We start from the raw sequence: 21363 nt of genomic DNA, 5'->3' as shown, positions 1-21363 counted from the left end.
AGGCAACAGAGATTGGAAGAGAGATAAACAGACATTCATGGGAGAGAGAGAGTCGGGGAGGATGAGACGAGGGGGGATCTGAAGTGCTGTATATATTGTCTCGTATTTCAAATATTTGTGAATCTTTATCCAGCTGCACCTAATATCTCATGCACAGTAACCTGACAGCGAGCTTAGCACAGGCTGCTCCAACTGTCTCTGACCAGATGTGTTATAGTCTTTCATACCTTCCTCCGCTGTGTATGATCACCTTAGCGCACCTCTCCGCATCCAGTTCTACTTATCACACCCAAAGTTCCACCTAATTCAATGGAGACCCTTTCCCAGGTCTGGCACACGTGAATATTGTAGGTGAGCCTGATGGCTTTTAGCAGTGCTGACAGCTACTGTCGTGGGGGGGGGGGGGGGGGGTGTCGTGAATCAAGGGAGGGGGCACGGGGGGGCGTGAATCACGAAGGAAGAGAGGGTCGCGGGGGGTCTGCAAATTGCAGGGGGGGGGTTATGGGGGTCCGTGAATCGCAGGAGAGGGGCCGCGAATCGTGGGAGGGGGGTAGCGGGGGTCCGCGAATCGCGCGGGGGGGTGTGAATCGCAGGAAGGGGGGGTTGCGGGGGCCCGCGGGAGAGAGGGTTGTGCTGGTCCGTGAATCGCGGGAGGGGCGTTGCGAATTGTGGAGGGGGGGGGGCGCGGGGGGGTGCCGCGAATTGCGGCAGGGGGCGTGGATTGTGGGAGGGGGTAGCGGGGGTCCGCAAATCGTGGGAGGTCGCAGGGGTCCGGGGGGGTGCCGCTCACCTACACCATGGTGGATGGTGGGCGTGTACTGTAGCCCTGGCTGGGGGGAGGTGATGTCAAGGGGGTGGTGGTGTGTATAACACTGGTCTTTTCCCCAGTGGGGGCGGGTTTGTGTATAACGCTGGGCGGGAACGTTATACACACAGGGCATGAGTGACAGATCACGGACATCATCACAAAGCCATGTCCCCTTCCCTGCAACTGCGAAGCAAATTGTTGGGAGATATGTGGGGGTATGCATTTATGTCTCTCCACATGCTTCCTGGCTATTCCCCTGCCTGTGTACATGGTTACTGCTGCCCCCACGTCTGTATGCATGCCTACTGTCTTCCTTCCCCCCCCCAACTGTATGCTTGCCAACAGGTTCCCACCACCCCAAATGCCACCTTAGCTTTCATTCATTCATTCGTTGGGACCGACGGAGCGGGATTTGGCTGGCGGCGTCTGGGGGACTCGCAAGGCTGCAAATTTGCAGAATAACCCCCACTGTGCAATCCTGCAAAAGCATCGTCAGTGGTCACATCCAGGACTATGCTGTCAGACATACAGAGCTTCCTGCATGTTCAAAAGATCAGTAGTAGCGACAAAGGACTAGCGAGAACGCGTATCGGCATTGTGATAAAGCATAGACACTGGACGATGAAAACGATTTGTCGCTCAGAACCCGTCGTTATGGTCCACATTGTTAGTGATGTTGTCTAATGTGTACGCACCTTTAGGGTTAATTACAAGAACTGGCTTTTTCCTATGTTTATGTTTGATTTTGTTTAGACCACTCAGATGTTTAATTACAGACCACAGCTGCAGTTTCTCCTGACGGTACTCAGCCCTGCTAGTGGTAACAGTGGTATCCATGTAGTGAGCAGATTTATCGGTCATTAACGTTTTCAGTTTAATAATTACAATATAAAGAAATGATGGACAGCAGTGAGATTGAAGCACGCGTGCTTGATCCCCCCACTCTGCCGGAGTATTGTGGCCACACAGGAGGTACTGTAATACAGCATAGAAAGTATTAAATAGGATTTTCCACACACACCCTATACTTTACACGGGGAAAAATTTGTGATTTGGCCAATTTTGGCTTTACAGAGGGAATATTTGAACATTCCCATCAGTCCCTGCTCCAGTGGAGCTTACAATCTATATTCCCTACCACATGAGCACACACATTTGTTGGGAGACAATTAACCTACCAGTATATTTTTGGATTGTGGGAGGAAACCGGAGCACCCAGAGGAAACCCATGCAATCACGGGGAGAATATACAAATTCGGCAAAGTTAGGGCCATGGTGGGAATCTAACCCATGACCTCAGTGCTGTGAGGTGGTAACGCTAACCATTACGCCATCTGTGCTTTTATGATTTTTGATTCCCATTTTGGGGGGACTTTTTCATGCACAACCATCCAAGTGGACTCCATTGAGATTGAGAACCATAAAAGGTGACCAGCGCATCGAGGTAACTAGCCCAAGGCATGTAGAGCGAATCAACCAATGCAAGGGTATGTGCAACACTATATTGGGCTACGCATGATCAGGTCTTGACATTGACACACAAAACCCCCCGGAAAATGCCATGTCGACATTTTTGCTGATGTCAACTTTTTGTCTCTGTTGACCGAGTGCATGTTGACCTTTAGGTATCAACCAATTGACCTAGATATTGCCTGTTAGCCAATCCACACCATGGTAACCTGATGACTGATTGACAATGTATTGGGCAACAGTCAATAAGTCAACACCATATGGTCATCCTGCATTAGGTTGACAGATACAAAAGGTCAAAAGGTTCAAAATGTTGACATGGATTGTTATTTGTTTTCTTCACACGTTTCTCAACACCTGCTCGATTTAATATCCACATAGACATCTATTAGGAATAGTAACCTGTAGTAAGCGGAGCGAGACACCTTTCCCAAAGTGCGGGGTGCCAAGCGAGCCCATGAATGTACATGCTTATACTGATGGCGGTCACATAACATGTAAAACTTATACAAGATTTGGTCCAGAAAAAAACTTGTGTCGATCATTTGTTTGTCTCCCATTGTCATATCGACCTTATGACCCCGGTTGACTTTTTGTACTTTTCAAACTTAACTGTGGTCCTCCTCTCATCTGCCTACTTAATGCAAATTGACCATGTGGTGTCAACCTATTAACATTGTCAATCCAATAATCCACACCCTTGGCGAAGAGGAAACCCCTTCCCAAATCCCAATACACCTTTAAGATAATTTCGAATGCAGTATAGGTAGGGGGAACGCTACTCAGATCAAGATGGTAAAAAGGCTGCTATCCGGAACTTATACACGCTGCTCGGCTCCGATGCATTGACTGGCCCGAGTCTTGAAGAGCTAGAGGAGGCTTGAAACACATCGGCCGCAGTCACTGTTAGTATTTAGGACCCAGGGGACTCGGAGTATGGATAGCACTAGCGGCTCCATCTTTATGGGTAAGAACGTTCCCACCTACCTATAATACATTAGATATTATCTTTTAGACTGCCTAAAGGTCCATACACACTGGGCGACTATGTCCAGTGTATATGGACAGCGATGATCACCATCATCGCTGGGGGAAAAGCCGCTCTGAGAGCGGCTTTTCCCCTGCCCAGCATCGACAGCGGGGGGAGGACAGCTTAGGATAGCGCAGCACTATGCAAAGCCGTTCTCAAAGCCGCTCATCTGCTGGTAATACCAGCAGATGAACGGCATTCCTGGCGATGATGCGGGAGCGCTCAGCAGCGCTCACCGCTCATCGCTGGGCCATACACACTGGGCGGCTTTAAGCTGAAAGCCACTCAAACTTGCTGTTTTGAGCGGCTTTCAGCTCAAAGTCGCCCAGTGTGTATGGGCCTTAAGCCACTTTATTGCACTGCCTAAGGCACTTTACTGTTTACGGTGGACACATGCCATGTCTCCATAAAATTTTTTATTCTTGGACCAAGATGATATGAATGTTTTTTTATACACTTATGCGATTCGGCATAAGTGTGTTTCACCCGATGCCGACATATGGATAAAAAAATCAGGTGAAATCGGACAAAATCGCATGTGTTCGACCACCCATCTGATCGGATACACGGATCCGTGCGCATCGGATCACATCCAGAGGTCAGACCTGCTTGCACATCCAACCTCCGACTTGTACTTCCTCTCAGCATCGTGGATAGGAGCCGCATGCGATACATCATATAAAAAGGACCAAGGGGTATTGGATGGCCATACACTGCTGCAAGAAATCGTAGTAGTGTATGGCAACCTATACACCTTTGCCACCGCACCTATAACCCAGGTTGTTGCCGGGTTGACCCAGGTTGTGTAGTGTGAAAGCACCAATCTGAATAAACATCCTGGCAATTCAACCCGGGATAAACCTGGGTTGCCCTGTGTATAATGGACAACCTGGGTTTAGTGTGAAAGGGGCGGACCCGGGTCAGCGAGGTGAAAGCGTTATGAGAAACATATAAAAAAAATACATAAAACAAACATTTAAAAAAAACATTTTCCAGCTCTTCTTAGTTTACAGTACGATACACAGGGGTCCTTGTTTCACAAATGATATGTAGTCTGTAGCATTTATAGCTGAAAATAAAACATAGTCATACACCTAGCCACACAATAAGGCAACTAATATGGTAACACTGCAACCCTTTAAGGAAAAAGGATGTGAGGGGAGGTAGTCTACATTATAACTTCCATTTACGCAAGCAACAGATGGCTCTGTCTGGTGATAGATGTATTCCGTTAGTTGAACAGAAGAATTGAGCAAGAGTGGAAAGAGACGGAGGAGCTGGAAGAACAGATACAAAACTACAGCATTTCGGAATGTCTCTGCACCGGACGCTGTGCAGCATTGCCATTCTCTGCACCCACCTGGCGCTCTCCGAGGCTGCCTGCGCAAAAGGTAAAAGTAACTCTTTTTATGCGCATTCTACTTTCATTGTCATCAAACTGAATCTTCAAATTACACATTTTAAAAATGTTACTTTCACAATAGCCCAACCGTGGCTTATAGCTAAGGGCAGCAAACGCAAAACACATTTCAGAAGAATCTCTTTGATCCTATGCAATAAATAGCTCATGGATCTAAAGCAGATGTACAGGACCTTAATCCGTGCGTAGCGTTTTCTCCCAGTGGTTTTAAACATAGAAACATAGAATTTGACGGCAGATAAGAACCACTTGGCCCATCTAGTCTGCCCCTTTTTTTTTAAACATGTTACCTCAAACCATATTTGATCCTTATTTTTTTGTAAGGATATCAATATGCCTATCCCAAGCATGTTTAAATTGTACTACTGTATTCACCTCTACCACCTCTGATAGGAGGCTATTCCACTTATCTACTACTCTTTCTGTGAAAAAATTCTTCCTCACATTTCCCCTGAATCTTCCTCCCTCTAGTTTCAGTGCATGTCCTCGTGTTCTGTTGCTCCTCTTCCTGTGAAGAATGTCTCCCACCTGTACCTTGTTAAAGCCCTTGATATATTTGAACGTTTCTATCATGTCCCCCCTTTCCCTTCTCTGCTCTAAAGTATACATATTAAGATCTTTTAGTCTTTCCTGGTACGTTTTGTGATGTAGGCCATGCACCATTTTAGTTGCTCTTCTTTGTATAGTCTCTAATGTATTTATATCCTTCTGGAGATATGGCCTCCAGAACTGAACACAATACTCTAGATGAGGTCGTACCAATGACCTATACAGTGGCATTATTACTTTTTTCTTTCTACTGCTGATACCTCTCCCTATGCAACCAAGCATCTGACTTGCCTTCTTCATTGCTTTGTTACATTGCCTACCTGCTTTTAAGTCCCCTGAAATAGTGACACCTAGATCCCTCTCTTCCTCAGTAGTTTCCATTATAGTGCCATTTATACTATATTGAGTCTTTGGATTTCTGAGACCCAAGTGCATGATTTTGCATTTTTTGGCATTAAACTGTAGTTGCCATTCTCTTGACCATTTCTCTAATCTTCCTAGATCCTCAATCATTTGTTTTACCCCTCCTGGTGTGTCTACCCTGTTGCATACCTTTGTGTCATCTGCAAAAAGGCACATTTTACCCTCAATTCCATTTGCAATATGACCAATAAAGATATTAAAAAGCACCAGTCCAAGTACAGATCCCTGGGGTACTCCACTTGTAACCTTTCCCTCCTTTGACTGTACTCCGTTTACTACAACTCTCTGTTTTCTGTCCTGCAACCACGCTCTTATCCATTCAACTATCTTAGAATCCAATCCCAAGCTTTCAAGTTTATTTAACAGTCTGCGATGTGGGACAGTGTCAAAAGCTTTACTAAAGTCTAGATAAGCTACATCTACAGCCCCACCTTGATCTATTACTTTAGTCACCCAGTCAAAAAAGTCAATAAGATTTGTTTGACATGATCTTCCCCCAGTAAACCCATGCTGTTTTGGATCCTGTAAATTGCTGGTTTTGAGATATTCTACAACTCTTTGTTTTAAGAGTGTTTCCATCAATTTCCCTACTACCGATGTAAGGCTCACTGGTCGATAGTTGCTTACCTCTTCCTTGCTTCCACTTCTAGATTATTGTATACAATGTCATAAATAAGCCATCCTATGCTCCCATGGGTATATTTAATAAAACTTCTAAAGATATAAAGAGGTGATTTTGCCCATAGCAACCAAGCAGATTGTGTCTTGGATGCAATAGAGAAATGACAGAAGGAATGTGATTGGTTGGTATTTGAAATGTTACCTCTTTTAATTTTTATAAACGTTAGTAAATTTACCCCACAGTGTCCAGTCCAGTCTGCCAATCAGAGGTGTAACTCTGGGAGACAATGGATTCATCTGCTGCCGGGCTTCTGCTTCCAAGGGGGCACCTCTCCTCCCATGCATGTTTGAATCAGTTAATTGAAAACTGTCAATATCGTTTCTGTGGCTGATATATATATATATATATATATATACATACACACACATGTATTTATAAATGGTGGTGTGGGGGGCAATATTTATCTAGACTCCGGGCAACTGGGACAAGCTTAAACCACTGCTGCCAATACATATATGGAAGGCTCAGTACCATTGTTTTGATGGTGGTACTCCGGGGTACGCAGTGCGACACCTCTTCCTGTGGTCTCATTTGTAACTGTTCCAGAAACAGGCGGAAATCAGTTAAATTATTTCAGAAAGTAATAAAATAAGCATGTGCGCACGTAGCCATGGTGGGGAAGGTACTGAATCTTGTATCTGCTCTAGATGAGGACTGGCTGCCAGTTTTCATAGAACACACAAACACTGGGAAGGCTTATTTTCTAGCCAAAAATCAGGCACAAGAGAAACACGAAAGTTTACAATAGAAACACAACACTGACAGCAGATAAGAACCACTTGGTCATCTAGTCTGCCCCTTAATTAACCTTATAATACCTAAAAATAAAACCTATTTGATCCTTATTTCTTTGTAAGGAAATCATTCTGTCTATCCCATGCAGGACTAGATTGCTCTGCTGTCTTAGCCTTTACCACCTTTGATGGGAGGCTATTCCACTTGTCCTCTACTATTTCTGTGAAGTTATGTTTCCTCAGATTTCCCCTGAACCCCACTCCCCCCAGTGTCAGTGCATGACATCCTGTTCTAATACTTCTCTTCCTTAGAAAATGTTTCCCTCCTGAACCTTGTTAAAACCAATAATATATTTGTCACCCTTTTTCTTCTATACTCCAGACTATAATAATGCCTATTCATAGATTACTAGGCAGTGGCGTAACTATAGCCCCGCAGCCCCCGCCATGGCGGGGAGGCGCTGAGTAACTGTGGGCGCCGGTCTTCGCTGCGGGGCTATGTTACGCTGTGTGTGGCTGGCCGGGATGTGTGGGCAGACAGCGCGGCCCCCTCCCCTTCCCCTCGCCCTCCCATCCGCCCGCCCTCGTACAGTTAATAACCCCCCTTACCCCTCCTCGTGCCTCTGCCGCCGTATTCCGCAGCGCAGATCTCCTTCAGACTCCGGACCGTCTCCTCCTGACGTACAGTGCTATTGAAAACTGCCCCTCAGAATATGGCTGCCCCCTAACAGCAGACAGTTTTTGTAGGGATGCTAGAGGAGGCGGCAGCCTCCTCTAGCATCCTTAAAATCTGTCTGATATTAGGGGCAGCCATTTTATGATGGTATTATTTCATTAGCACTGTACGTCAGGAGGAGACGGTCCGGAGCCTGGAGGAGATCTGCGCTGCGGGAATGCGGCGGCGGCAGAGGGGTAAAGGGGGGGGGAATGGGGTGTTTAACTCTACGTGGGCGGTTGGAAGAACTAGGGGGGGCAGCGCCTCCTATAACGGCGGGGGGGGGGGGGGGAATCCTGGCTACGCCGCTGTTACAAGGTCTAGGTATTATCCAATACTTTTGACTATCATATATTAAGTATGCTGTCAAAAAGTCAACAATAACAATGTGGACAGTTATTATGCACTAGGTGATTCATCACGCCCTACAGGCACTCTTCACACCATCGCCCCCTTAACCTGTGAACCCATTTATTGTGTGGGTGAGTGTTGGGTGCAAAGGGGCTATGGGTGGGGGAAGGTGGTTAGGGGTTTGTGTGGGTGGGGTGGCGGGTGCGGGATACTGTGGGTGATGTAGGCGGGGTATGAAGCACTATTATTTATTGTACGCCACTGTGCTCTGCTTCCCCTCCATGCACTTATGGCCGAGCAGGGAGCGGCGTCGCCTGTCACTTGCTTTTGGCCACTCAGATATAGTCACAGGCAGCATGCCGCCCATGATAGGTGCCGGCTCTAGGCCCTCTCATGGGCAGATAGCTGTGGATAGACGGAGCTGGGAAATGGCGGGGGATGCTGTTGGGGGGGGGGAGTGCGGTGGAAAGTTGGGATACAGCTGGGGGATCAAGGGGGGGGGGAGCTGGGGATACACCTTCTCTCGCTCATCACAGCTATTTGATAGGCTACCCAATCTGTCACTCTATGACTCAGTAGTGCTAGAAAATATATTTATATAAATCAGTAGTGCTAAGGTGTATATATATATATCAGTAGTCCAAATCCTCACGGACAAAGGCACTCAGGAGACGGTTTCATGCAAATAAAAGTTGTATTGAATGGGGACGTTTCGGGGTATGAGCCCCTTCCTTAGCCCACTCCTACAGCAATGAGAGCATACATAAAACACATTTTTATACTCACAAACCAACGGAGCCTCACGCGCTGCTGGATCCACAGAGTCGCCGCCCGGACGTCGTCACGCAGCACTTCCGTCTCAGGGCGCCTGGCTAATGTTGCTAAGCAACGTGTAGCTTGCGTTCCAGGAGCCAGGAAGTATACTGCCGCTCAGAATACGTGCTGGATCGCTCCATTTGGACTAGGCAAAGCAGGCACCTGGGGCTGTGGATAGACAAATAAAAACAATAGACATGAAAACACACAAAACAGCATATATACATAACAAATAGAAACAGTGGATGTGCCGCCACTGTCCGAATCAGGACTCGGCTGAGGTCATGCCGACAGTGCACCCGGCTGTATGGAGCATAGATGGTGTTTAGCTCACATACAGCCCCACTACACATCATGCAATTTCCCCAACCAATTTCCATGGATCCGGGCACACATAGCAACAAACCATACTCTTTCAAACACGCAAGTGATACATCAAATATAATATTAAACATTAAAGCACAGTGAAAAAAGATTTGAGAAAGAAAAAATTAGAGGAAGAAAAAATTACATAAGACTATTCCAATTAATCTTTTCGTTAAGACCTTTGGGAGAGATGGTGTTTAAGCGAAAAATCCACTCGGATTCTTTTATTAATAATTTCTTTGCTCTGTTGCCACCTCTAAGTGACTCAGGGACTCCATCGATGATAAAGTGTTTGAACTCACCGATGGAATGCCCCATGGTCTTAAAATGGCGCGCCACATGCTGGTCAATCTCCCTCCCTCGTAGAGAAAGGTTGATTGACGACCGATGGAGCGCCATCCTTTCACGGAAGGAACGTATTGTTTGACCTATATAGTAAAGGCCACAAGGACAAACTATAGCATACACAACATGTGTGGTTTTACAAGTAAAGACAGATCTAATTTGAAACCTCTTTGCAGAGTGTGGATGTTTGAAGTCTTTACAACTAACCATATGCTTACATGTCTCACAGGACCAACAGCTGTAGCAGCCCGGAGGTTTAACATAAGTATTAGGTGGCCTTGAGATACCCATCCCAGTGACATCAGTTTTTACCAACCTGTCCCTAAGATTGGGGCCTCTGCGAAAGGCTGCCATAGGTCTAATATTTCTTAAAGCAGGGAGGTCAGGATCGGTTTTAACAATAGGCCATAAGGCATTGGTGGCATGCCTAATGATGGGACTTGCCACTGAAAAAGTGGTGGACCATGGAAGTACCGATGTGGTATCCCGTCGCTTGGGTCTTAATAATTGGGATCTGGGCATATCCAGAACTTGCTGTTTTTGCTTAAGCAACACCGTGAGGTCATAGCCTCTAGCAATAAATTTCTCGATAAGGGCATCAAGTCTCACTTCAACTTTGTCTGAGTCACTTATGATTCTTTTGACTCTGATCATTTGAGACAGTGGCAGCCCTCTTTTGAGGGCGGGGGGATGATGGCTAGATGCCATCAAAAAACTATTGCGTTCCACATCTTTAAGATAAACATCTGTACTGATAACATTATTACAGATCGTTACACTTACATCTAAGAAATTGGCCATAGTGGTACTCCAAGATGCTGTATACTTAATCGAGGACTCACTTGCATTAATTTCGAGTAATAGATCAGACAGTGAATCCTCGCCACCCGTCCACAAGACAAAAATGTCGTCTATGTAGCGGGTGTATAGACGCAAGTGTCGACTAACATCTGGTTTATCAAAGAAAGTGGTTTGCTCCTGGCTAAACATAAAAATGTTTGCAAAGGATGGGGCCACTGCGGACCCCATAGCACATCCTCTCTGCTGTAGGTAATATGCCCCATCGTACAAAAAGTAATTGCGCTTCAGGGTTAGCACAATTAATTCCATGAATAATGATATTGGACTATATATATCAGTAGTGCTAGGCAGCATACTTGCCTACTTTTGAAACCTAGTTTCAGGGAGATTATAGTTGTTAGAATTTTGCACAGTGCCCCATTGAGGGTGTGTGTCATGCTTCACCCAAAGGGCGTGTCTAGTTCCATATATGGAGAGATTGTGAAAAGAGATTGTGAACCTGGCACCTAGAAGCGTGGGTGTGTGCACTGCTACATCTGAGAGGAATCTTTTAAAGTGATTTATATCCAAATGTAGATGAGCCCCAAAGCAGTCAGTAAGAGATACTATACTTGGTAAAGTGCTGGGAAATGGTGCTGATGATTCAATGTAAATGTATCTGTCTCTCATTCCTTTTTTCCAAAAAACTTAAAAATGTAACAGCTACATAATGTGGGCTAGGAGAAATGAGGGAGATTGCTAGACTAATGAGGGAGAGAGGGAGATTGCTGCTATTTCAGGGAGTCTCCTGCAGAATGCAGGAGGGTAGACAACTATGCATTACAGGCAGCAGAGGAAGAGGCACAGAGCAGAGGGAGGCTGCACTGCTCAGTATTGAGCATCACTTGAGATAATGCTCAGTCCTCTTCATAGCTGCTGCTGCATACCAGGGGACAGTGCTGATGCTGAGCTTCCTCTCTCACATGCATAGTCCATAGGCAAGCTGAGATCTGGCCAATCAGAGAGAGGTTGCCCTTTACCGCACAGCATGCCGGGAGTTGTAGTCTCTAGCAGCATGGTGGTAGGGAATGGAACACAGAGCAGGGGGAGGCTGCAGTGCTCAGTATTGGGCATCACTTGGGATAATGCTCAGCCCTCTTCATAGCTGCTGCTGCTGCATACCAGGGGACAGTGCTGCTGCTGAGATTCCTCTCTCACATGCATAGTCCATTGGCAAGCTGAGATCCGGCCAATCAGAGGCCGCCCTTTACCTCACAGCATGCCGGGAGTTGTAGTCTCTAGCAGCATGGTGGTGGGGAATGGAATGATTTGTAGTACAGAACTACACACTGATCCCAGCAGCCGGCTGTCCCTCACCTGTGTCAGCTCCTCTCCTCCAGCATGTTCCCTGTCATCTATTCTCTGTTTGATTATCACATGGGCAGTGACATGTAGCATGTACTGTATGTAGTTACTGTAGATACAGCATTGTGTTTGATCATCAGATGGGTATTTCCTTCTCTTGCTATTTGATAGGCTACTCAATCTGTCACTCTATAACTCCGCCCATGACTCCGCCCAGCGTTATACACACACAGTCACAGAGTGATAGATCTGGGCAAATATATAACAGATTATGTTGACACTAGTTAAAAGCCCCTCAAAATGACAGGTTCTGCAATGTACTTTCACTTTGAGCTGTGAAATTTTTTACTTTCACTTTGAGCTGTTACAGTTTTTAGCCCACAAGCTCTTCACCCCACCCCCAGTGCCTATCTGCTCCTACTTCTAATCTCTGTCTTCCTCTTCACAGCTTCCTTTCGCCATACCAAGCTAGTTTGAAACAGATCAGTGTCCCTGCAAAAACTGCTTTCACTTTCTGTTATGACATCTTTTAGCACACAAAGGAGTTATTTGGGCCGTTGGGTGGAATCTAATGGTCAGTGGAGTTACTTCACCTCATATTTATTTATTTATTCATTTACAGTTTCTTATATAGCGCAGCAGATTCCGTTGCGCTTTACCTCATAGCGGTGTGGAGTACATGGCCTTTTCTTTTAGATTGTCAACATGTTGACTTTAACTTTTTCCGAATGTCGACGGGTGAAAAGTTGGCATTAACAGAATGTCAACATTAGGGTTAGGCTGTGGAAGCAGGCGAGGTTAGGGTTAGGCACTAGAGGAAAAGTTAGGGGTAGGTATAAGGATTAGAAATAGTGAAGAAATACTGTCCGGAAAGTGATGGTCGCATGACTGCTGGAACCCACAAGGCACTGTTAAAGCAGCTACCAGGAGAATGTAAGTCAGGGAGAAAAGTAAAAGCCAGGGGGCGGGCCTTGCAGCGCCAGGGGCAGGCCTTGCGGCACCAGTGGGCGGGCCAGTTTTGCGGCAGAAGCCTGGCAGATGATGGACAGGGCCGGGACAGCGAGAAGCTGTACAGCACATGATTAAATTTTTCTGTAGCACAGTAGCATACCTCCCAACTGTCCCGCTAAACGCGGGAACGTCCCAATTTTTGGGGACGTTCCCACGTCCCTCCTGCAGGCCGGCAGTGTCCCGCTGCGGGGGATGGGCAGTTGGGCCCCCCCCCCAATCTGACAAAATAGACGCTGTGCGCATGCGCACATCATCTATTTGCATCCGAAAACGGGGGTGCATTTTAATTTGCATAAGCCACGCCCTCATTAGCATACGCCAAAGCCCCCTTTTCTCTCATTGAGAAAGTTGGGAGGTATGCAGTAGTAGATGGGTGGAAGCCAGGCAGATTTTGCACTGTGCACTTGGAAGGTGACCACTGAGGCACTGACTCAGGTCGGTGTAGGGGGAGGAGGGGGGCTTTGCATTGAACTATCCGGGGAGAGTGTCACAGATACTTACTGCACGACTACAGAAGACCCCTGAAGCTTTCTCCAGCAGCCGACGCTTTCTTCTCCTACAGCCACCGCTTCTCTCACTGCTGCTTCTCTTCCGGGATGGCTACTGCACATGCGCTAGATAATGGCGATGACACCGCCAACATGATGATGCAGCATCATTGCGTTGGCGGCGCCATTGTGGTTATCTAGCGCATGCGCAGTAGCCATTGCGGCAGGGGGAAGCGGCTGGTCCGGGAGAAAGGGGGGCTCTTCTCAGGAGTCCATGAGATGACCCACAATTCCGGGAGCTCACAGACATTCCAAGAGAGTTGGCAACTACTGAGCAATCAGAGACTATAGGCCGAATGTGTACTTGTTTCCTAGCACGGCGCCAGCGATTTTTATTGTATCCTTCGGGTCCGAAAAAATCGGAAATGGTCCCTGAGACCCAATTTTACATTGGACCCAATGTTAAATGCCCCCCGGACCCCAATTTTCATTGTATGAAAAGGTCGGAGGACGTGTACCGCAGGCCCGCGCGGGCTCGCTGCGCTCGCAACGCTTCGGGTTGGCTTCATCGTGGGGTGGTGTTAACAATGGGGGGGGGGGGGGGGGGCATTTCACATACAAATTACCCAATAGGGAGGGTATACAATTAAAATCAGGTATGGTGGGCCATTTAACATTGTTCCCTATGTAAAATCGGGTCCATCGCATTGGTCGCATTGTATGCGCCCGAAGCATCGCGAGGGGCTGCGGTTCACTGCCAACTGTGTCCATGTCGACCGTGTCGACATTCGGGTAAAAAAACTGTGAAAAAAACCATGTCGACTGTTTCACCTGTACATTCTAAATGTCTGGATTTTGTCCATGTCGGGATTTTAAATGTCTGGATTTTGTCCTTGTCGGTATTATGACCCATTCGGGATTTTGACCCTGTCGGGATTTTGACCGTCGGGATTTCATACCGAATCCCTTCATACCCATACCCATCCGTACAGCCGGCATCTGGACACCCACAGCATTACATGTTGCCTGATATATCAACACCCTAACATGTCAAATGTCACCACTGTCTACATGATGAATGTCCACATGGTCAACAGCAACATTATGACCATGTTGACATTCTTATGTCGACACAGGGAACAGTGACTTTAAGTCTGTCGACCTCTTGTACCAACCCCATATATTGTTGCACTTTACAATCGATTCCTGGATAGAATCAAACCCAAATGCCAAAAGCAGCAATGCTTACTACTGTGCTACCCTACATTCCAGCTGCTTTCAAAAAGAGGAACAAGGAGTTAAAATCAGGACTTAGCTAAAAAGCAAGCGGCCTTGTGATACAAAGCAGTGCAAAAGTATACATACCCAAAGTCTCACGTGGGAGTGATTCATAGGTGGACGTTTGTTTGTGAGAATTCTGGTTGTTAATGGAACATACGCAGAGTTTAATGTGCAGCTACAGTTGTAGATTCCCGGAGGTGTTACAGCACAGTGTTTATTTCTACAAGGGCCAGTCGTACACCGTATCGTCTATCTGATCTGAAATATATAAGGTAAATATTTTAGCTATGTCTATAATATACGTCCATAATAAAAACATAATCCTGGGGTAGGGAATGAATGAAGAGGCATGATGGACCTTATTCTGGTCTGCTCGCTCCTCCGCAAATTTGCACAAAGGAGAGATGTTTTGCTTCTGCGCATACGCATTTATATTTATGTGTTCCAGCTACTGGAGCCACAGGAGGATTTAGACAACAGATAGTGGGACAGATGCACTAAGCTTCAAAAGTGATAAAATGGAGAGTGATGAACAACCAACCAATCAGCTCCTGCCTGACATTTTTCAAACCCAGCCTGTGACATGGCAGGTAGACGCTGATTGGCTGGCTGTTTATCACTCTTCATTTGATCACTTTTGAAGCTTAGTGCATCTGGCCCCGTGTCAGAATAAACCAAAGGGACTCCAACTAGAACATTCCACCTACATGACGTGGCTTCCCCAACCCAGGACTGCTGTGAGTTACTTTTCCTGGACAGGTCACTATGCCCATCTCCAATTTTCTCTCTGGTATTGCAAACCTCTGTATATTTACTTAGTGAGCACAGACTAATTGAGGGGTGGGGTCCAATTCTGCCACGGGCCCCCTACTGCCCATCTATAGTAATGTGCATCTGTCATAGCTTTTCAAATGTTGCACAAACCTTTTGTCTCGCAGCTGCGTAAAATGGAAACGAGCATTTGATCAGTGCAACAATTGAATCGCTCTGATAGACTCACATTACTTTAGAAGGCCAGCAGGGGACACATAGTACCATTGAATCCCCCCTCCCCATTGAGTGCTGTAAGCGCCCCACTTCCATCACTGCCTGCTCATGAGAAGATTATGGGGTCTCTCTATCGTAGCTGCTACTTCCAATACCCCCTCACTGTACTTGGTTTGATCATTGTGCTATAGTTATGCAATTGTGTTGTTACCACTGTATGGTGCTGCAGACACCTTCTGGCGCCCTATGAATAAAAGTAAATTATAATACCAGGCCTCTTAGACCGATGCATAAGCCTGAGACTTCTTCCATACATGCAACCATAACACATTACCTACAAATGGAGGGAATCCGCTGGAGGCTTCCCAGACTCCAGATGTTTTTTGTTTTTGTTTTCATGAAGTGTTTGCTGACCTGTCTCCCGTCACTAAGCAACATTGTAGGAGGAAAAAGGATTTCAATTGGTCAGAAGCGACATTATGGAAGCCCCTTGTTTATGTGCTGGGTCCAGCACATTTCGTACTTGGTAACATCTAGGACTGGGTTGGGCAGGGCCGGCTCTAGCAATAGGCAGCTGTCTAGACTTAACACTAATACAAAAAAACACAGCGCTTAATTGAAGAAACGATATATAACACCATGGGTATCTTAAATATTACCAATATTTATTTAAAAACCAATAAATTAAAGTGTTGTAAATAAATGAAAAACAAATAAAAAATATATAAAAAACAACAATTATTATTATAATGTCGCACATTATTAATGCGCTTATACACATGACACACATAATTCCTGTTACACATATGTCGCACATTATTAATGCATTTATACACAAGACACACATAATGCCTGTTACTCATATATCGCACATTATTAATGCATTTATACATGACACACATAATGCCCCTTACACATATGCCGAACACTATTGCACAACCAACCCACCCGCAGACAGCACTCGCACAGCCGCTAACACTGTGACCTCTGCTTGGATACAGATGTTTCTTCATACATCTTGACTCAATAGGCCATGCAGCTCCTGGCCAGTTCTGCTAACGTTGGGTGCATTTTTTGCTGAAATTTCGCCTTATTTGCATTGTTATGTGACCAGGGCACACAAGGAGCTTCTGATGATTAAAATTATATGCGACATGCCTATATTCTGTGTACGACTGTGGCTGTACCTACGGAATGCTATGTTACAGTGATTTCCATGTACACTATTTCATATGCAGATACAGCCTCACTCACACACAGAATATAAGCATGCTGCATATAATTTTAATCAGCAGAAGCCTACCTTCCCATGGGGTCGGGTGGACCTCAGCCAATCAATGGCTTCCTATTCATTTTGTATGGGCTTTTTTTTTTATTTAAGTGCGCTGAGTTTGCTCCTGCCGCTGCCCAGAATCTTCTACTGCCCGGCTTCCTGCATCATCCCCCTGCATCCGCTGACGGCTGCCGTCCCCCGCAAGTCTTCATCCCCTGCCCGGCTCACTGCACCAACTGACAGCAGCAGCTTCATCCCCTGCCCGGCTCCCTGCACCCCCCCCCCCCCCACCCTGCTAGTCTCACGGCTCCCTCCTGCAGCTCCCCGGGGACTGCATGTGATAAATCGCATTCGATTTATCACATGCAAAACTTGGCACATCAAGTGACAATCGTGTTTGACACCCCCCTGGGGAGCTGTCAGGATGATTAGGTCTGACTTCGTCCTAATGTATGGGGGCCTTAAATGTGACGCCGGTATTAGGCCTACTTCCAAAAGTCCTAGAGCCCGATTCAGATTTGTACGCAATGCCGATGTCCACGCAGCTGACAAATTATCGGTAGACTGTACATGCGTCGGGCTTCAGCCCTGGATGGATAAAGCCTGGGGGGGGGACCCCTTTATCAGGGGGTTCCCACTCTCCCAGGTACCCCGTCCAGGGCTGACCAACCACATGGTCATGTTTTGGCTGTGGAACCTTGTGTAAAAATTGTCCCCCGGCTGTGACATGACACTGCTGGCGGAGCCCAGTGCTGGTTCCAAAATACTGGGGGACCCTAATAGTGTGTACACACGGTCCAATTTCCTTTCTGATGTTGACGATATAGTCAACATCGGATCGGAATCAACTCGGAATCGGATGCAGATCGCAAGGGTTTTAGCCTCCCTGCCTCCGCTGCTAGGTGGTCTGGGAAATGTGACAGTTGGTAATGACTACAGCTGTGCACCAACTAGGTGACTTGGAAAAAATTAACCATTGGTAGATCTCGAAGATAAGTTTTGCCACCCCTGACCCAGCATATGAGCAGCAGCCTCTATTAGTGATTCACTATAGTCTGCCAATACAAACCTTGATTTGCACTTTATTGACTAGTGCCCTGTTATTTTGTGTCTCTCAACAAGAACCACCCCTAAAAATGTAACCCCTCTCCTTTATGCCATTCACATAATCTCTCACACCGCTAAGAAAAATCTCATGTCCAAAAAAGTAGTGTGACTATTCTGCAGGCTTCTATTATTAGAACTACCTTACATTACACCGCTCCAGACTGTGTTGAGGGGCATCAATTATTCTAAAGAGGAAGGTGGAAGGGTTGCCGATAGCAACTTATGCTCTTTTGGAAAGTTGTATACATCTTCTCAAATATCTTTCCTGCTGGCTGCATATGGAACATACTTTATTACTCTCCCGGAACAACACATCTTGGGTGGCTCTTTGTTGAGGGGGCAGTGCACAAGTCGTTAAATATGATGTAGTATCACAGTCCCAACATTCCAGTGGAACAAAATATCCTGTCCCACCAAAGGTCCCTTCTGATTTGTTGCAGTCACGCAGTCAGTCTACCAGGCCATGCCTTTTTTTGTGTGTGCGGCAAGTAATCAAAACTGCCCTTTTTATAAACCGTCTGCTTATATTAACCATTTGAATGCCAACATCTCTGTGAGCGATGTTCAAAATAGATACTAAAAATGCCAGCTTGACTTACATTTATTATATAAAATCAAATAAAAAATGTGTAAAAAAAAGATTACATTTCCTATATGAGGTAAACATTACGGGGGAAATTTACTAAAGAAAATTTGTAAAAAAATAGGTGTATTTGTATCCAGAAATACACTTATTTTTGACATTTACTATCCCGAAATTACGGCAATTCGTAGTCATATTGATGTGATATCAATACGAATACGAATTGCCGTATTTTCGGGATAGTAAATGTCAAAAATAAGTGTATTTCTTGATACAAATACACCTATTTTTTACAAATTTTCTTTAGTAAATTTTCCCCTATAGGTCATTATGATGAATACAAATGTTTGCCATTTTCACACCTATTTGTCGAATTCACTTGGCACTCAAAGGGTTAACTGATTTCAATAAAAGATTTAACTTAGATTTGTCTATGATTCCCTACCTGGGCAATAGACAGTACATTTAGGACATGAAGCATTTCCAAAAGTATATTGAATGTTTTTTTGTTTTTTTATGACATCTGCAAATACTATGTTAAAGTATATGAAAATTCATCATTGTTTCCTTTTTTCTTACAGCTGTTAAGAAAAAAGGTAGAGTCATTCACCTGGATAATTGTAACTCTTCAACTTTAGACAATGACATCCAGGAACATCTGGCATCTACTATGGCAACCACCATTGTCCCATCGTTCTACAGTATCATATTCATTTTGGGCCTTCCAGCCAATGGCATTGCTTTATGGGTGCTCATTTTCAAAACCAAGAAGGTCCCATCCACCCTCTTACTTATGAACCTTGCGGCCGCGGACCTGTTATTTATGTTGGCGTTGCCCTTTAAGATTGCTTACCACTTCATGGGGAACAACTGGATTTTCGGTGATGCTCTGTGCCGGGTCGTCACCGCTGTGTTCTATGGAAACATGTATTGCTCAGTGTTCTTTCTAACAGTCATCAGTGTTGACCGCTACTTTGCCTTGGTTCATCCTTTTCTGTCCAAAGGGCTGAGGGGTTGGAGAAGCTCTACGGCAATTTCCATTGGAATTTGGTTGGTGGTAATAGCCGGTGTATCAGTATTTCTGTTTGTGCCCCAGACAAAAACATTCAAAGTTCCGGTCATTACGACTTGCCACGAAATCTGGCCACACTGCAAAGGCTACGAATGGTACACCAACTATTTTATTGTACTTTTTGCCGTTGGATATGTCATTCCGTTGGTTGCCATTTTGCTTTCTTATCTGCCAATTCTGGTGACTCTGGCAAAGAAAAAGGAATCTCATGGACACGTGATAAGACTAATTATTTTGGTGCTTCTCATGTTTATTTTGTGCTTTACACCCAGTAATATTTTACTTATCCTTCATTACTTGGAGTCAGACTGGGATTGCCACAATCAGCTCTATATATGGTACACTGTGGCTCTGTCTTTATCGTCATTTAACAGTTGTATTGACCCTTTTATCTATTATTATATTTCAAACGACTTCCGGACAACGGTAAAAGATGCGCTTTGTGTCAACAAAGAAGGAAACAGCGAATCAAGTGGGAGCACTAAAAGATCTAGGATTCCATGTTCTTCAGACAATAATGAGATGCTAAGAACAAGTAATTAGTAGATGAAGACCTGGAAAAAAAACTGTTTATCTGGGATCTACAGACCATACTGACAAAATAAAATGTGTGTATTTAAATATATATCTGTTAAATTAATTACAATATATATCTCTTTGCCGATAGTCGTTAATAGTGACCGAGAAATTGACTGTTTGGACAATAAAGATTTTATTCTTTAGAAATTTGATTTCATAATATTATACAATGCAATAAAATAAAATGACATGCACTGGGCACCTTCATAGTGTGGGGCTGTTCTGAGGACACATCTTGCAGATTTTGTAACACTGGGCTTGTTCCGCAGCAATACCTTCGGCGAAGCAGGGGTTACACGATAGGGGCCTGGGTGTCGCTGGTGTAGGCTGTGGAGGGCATAGCAATTTCTGTTGCGTCATCGTGGCCACAACCCATGCTGCACAAAGGTGATATTAAAGGCATTGTACAACAAGGGGCGGGGCCTGATGACGCGTTTCAGCATAAATCGCATATTCTGGTCCCTACGATTGTGGGGGCTTGTGGAGGACTTGCACACCTCTCTGGGGGGCCGTGAGGAGGACCTTCTTTCCAGAAGCCTCCTGGCCTCTCTGGGAGGGTCGCCAAGTATGGTTATGCTAAATTGTAATCAGATATCCATCGGTTTTAAGAAACATTTTTTGCACCTAGTATAGGATTGGTGCAGGTGTGCAGGATTATGAAGACAGCTGGGAAGTGAAACATACAGATAGGTGAAGCGCAAGTATTTTTGTAGCCGACTTACATACAACTCTGTGTGGGCAGGCATCCACTTGGGAGGAACAAGTGTTCTCAGTGTAGTTCCTAGTGAATGGACAGGCTGTATTTTCTTTATTTGTGTAACATTTTGTTAATTCAAAACTCCTGGTCACTGCATCCCATGCACCTATATAAGAGTTTGTATAGATCTTTAATGAACTCTGTTGCTTTATTAGACTCTCCCTGACCTTGAAAAGCTTAACCTAGGGTGGAGGCCGCATTCCCTTCCTGCCACCTCATGTCCTGGCCATCCCTGCCTTGCTCACTTCCTGCCTTCAGGCCTCCTTGCTTGCACCTCATATTGCCTGTCTGTCTCCCCCTCCCTCTAGATTGTAAAATCCTAGGAGCAGGGCCCTCTTCCCTCTCATAACCCTCTTCTCTCGCACTTCAAT

The 21363-nt window shown here is 45.5% G+C and overlaps 1 protein-coding gene across 1 annotated transcript; it reads left to right on the top strand.

The window, feature by feature from the left end:
- Positions 1-4510: 4510 nt before the first annotated feature.
- Positions 4511-20352, top strand: LOC146072274 (proteinase-activated receptor 4-like). The gene is made up of 2 exons (XM_083179587.1): positions 4511-4699; positions 19166-20352. The coding sequence occupies exons 1-2, from the start codon at positions 4621-4623 to the stop codon at positions 20197-20199; spliced, it is 1113 nt and encodes a 370-aa protein (XP_083035713.1). The 5' UTR covers positions 4511-4620; the 3' UTR covers positions 20200-20352.
- Positions 20353-21363: the final 1011 nt, after the last annotated feature.

The sequence above is a fragment of the Crinia signifera genome, chromosome 4, assembly GCF_055691185.1.
Source record: "Crinia signifera chromosome 4, ASM5569118v1, whole genome shotgun sequence".
Lineage (NCBI taxonomy): Eukaryota > Metazoa > Chordata > Amphibia > Anura > Myobatrachidae > Crinia > Crinia signifera.
The sequence above is the reverse complement of the archived record's forward strand: the minus strand, read 5'-3'. Positions and strand labels throughout refer to the sequence as shown.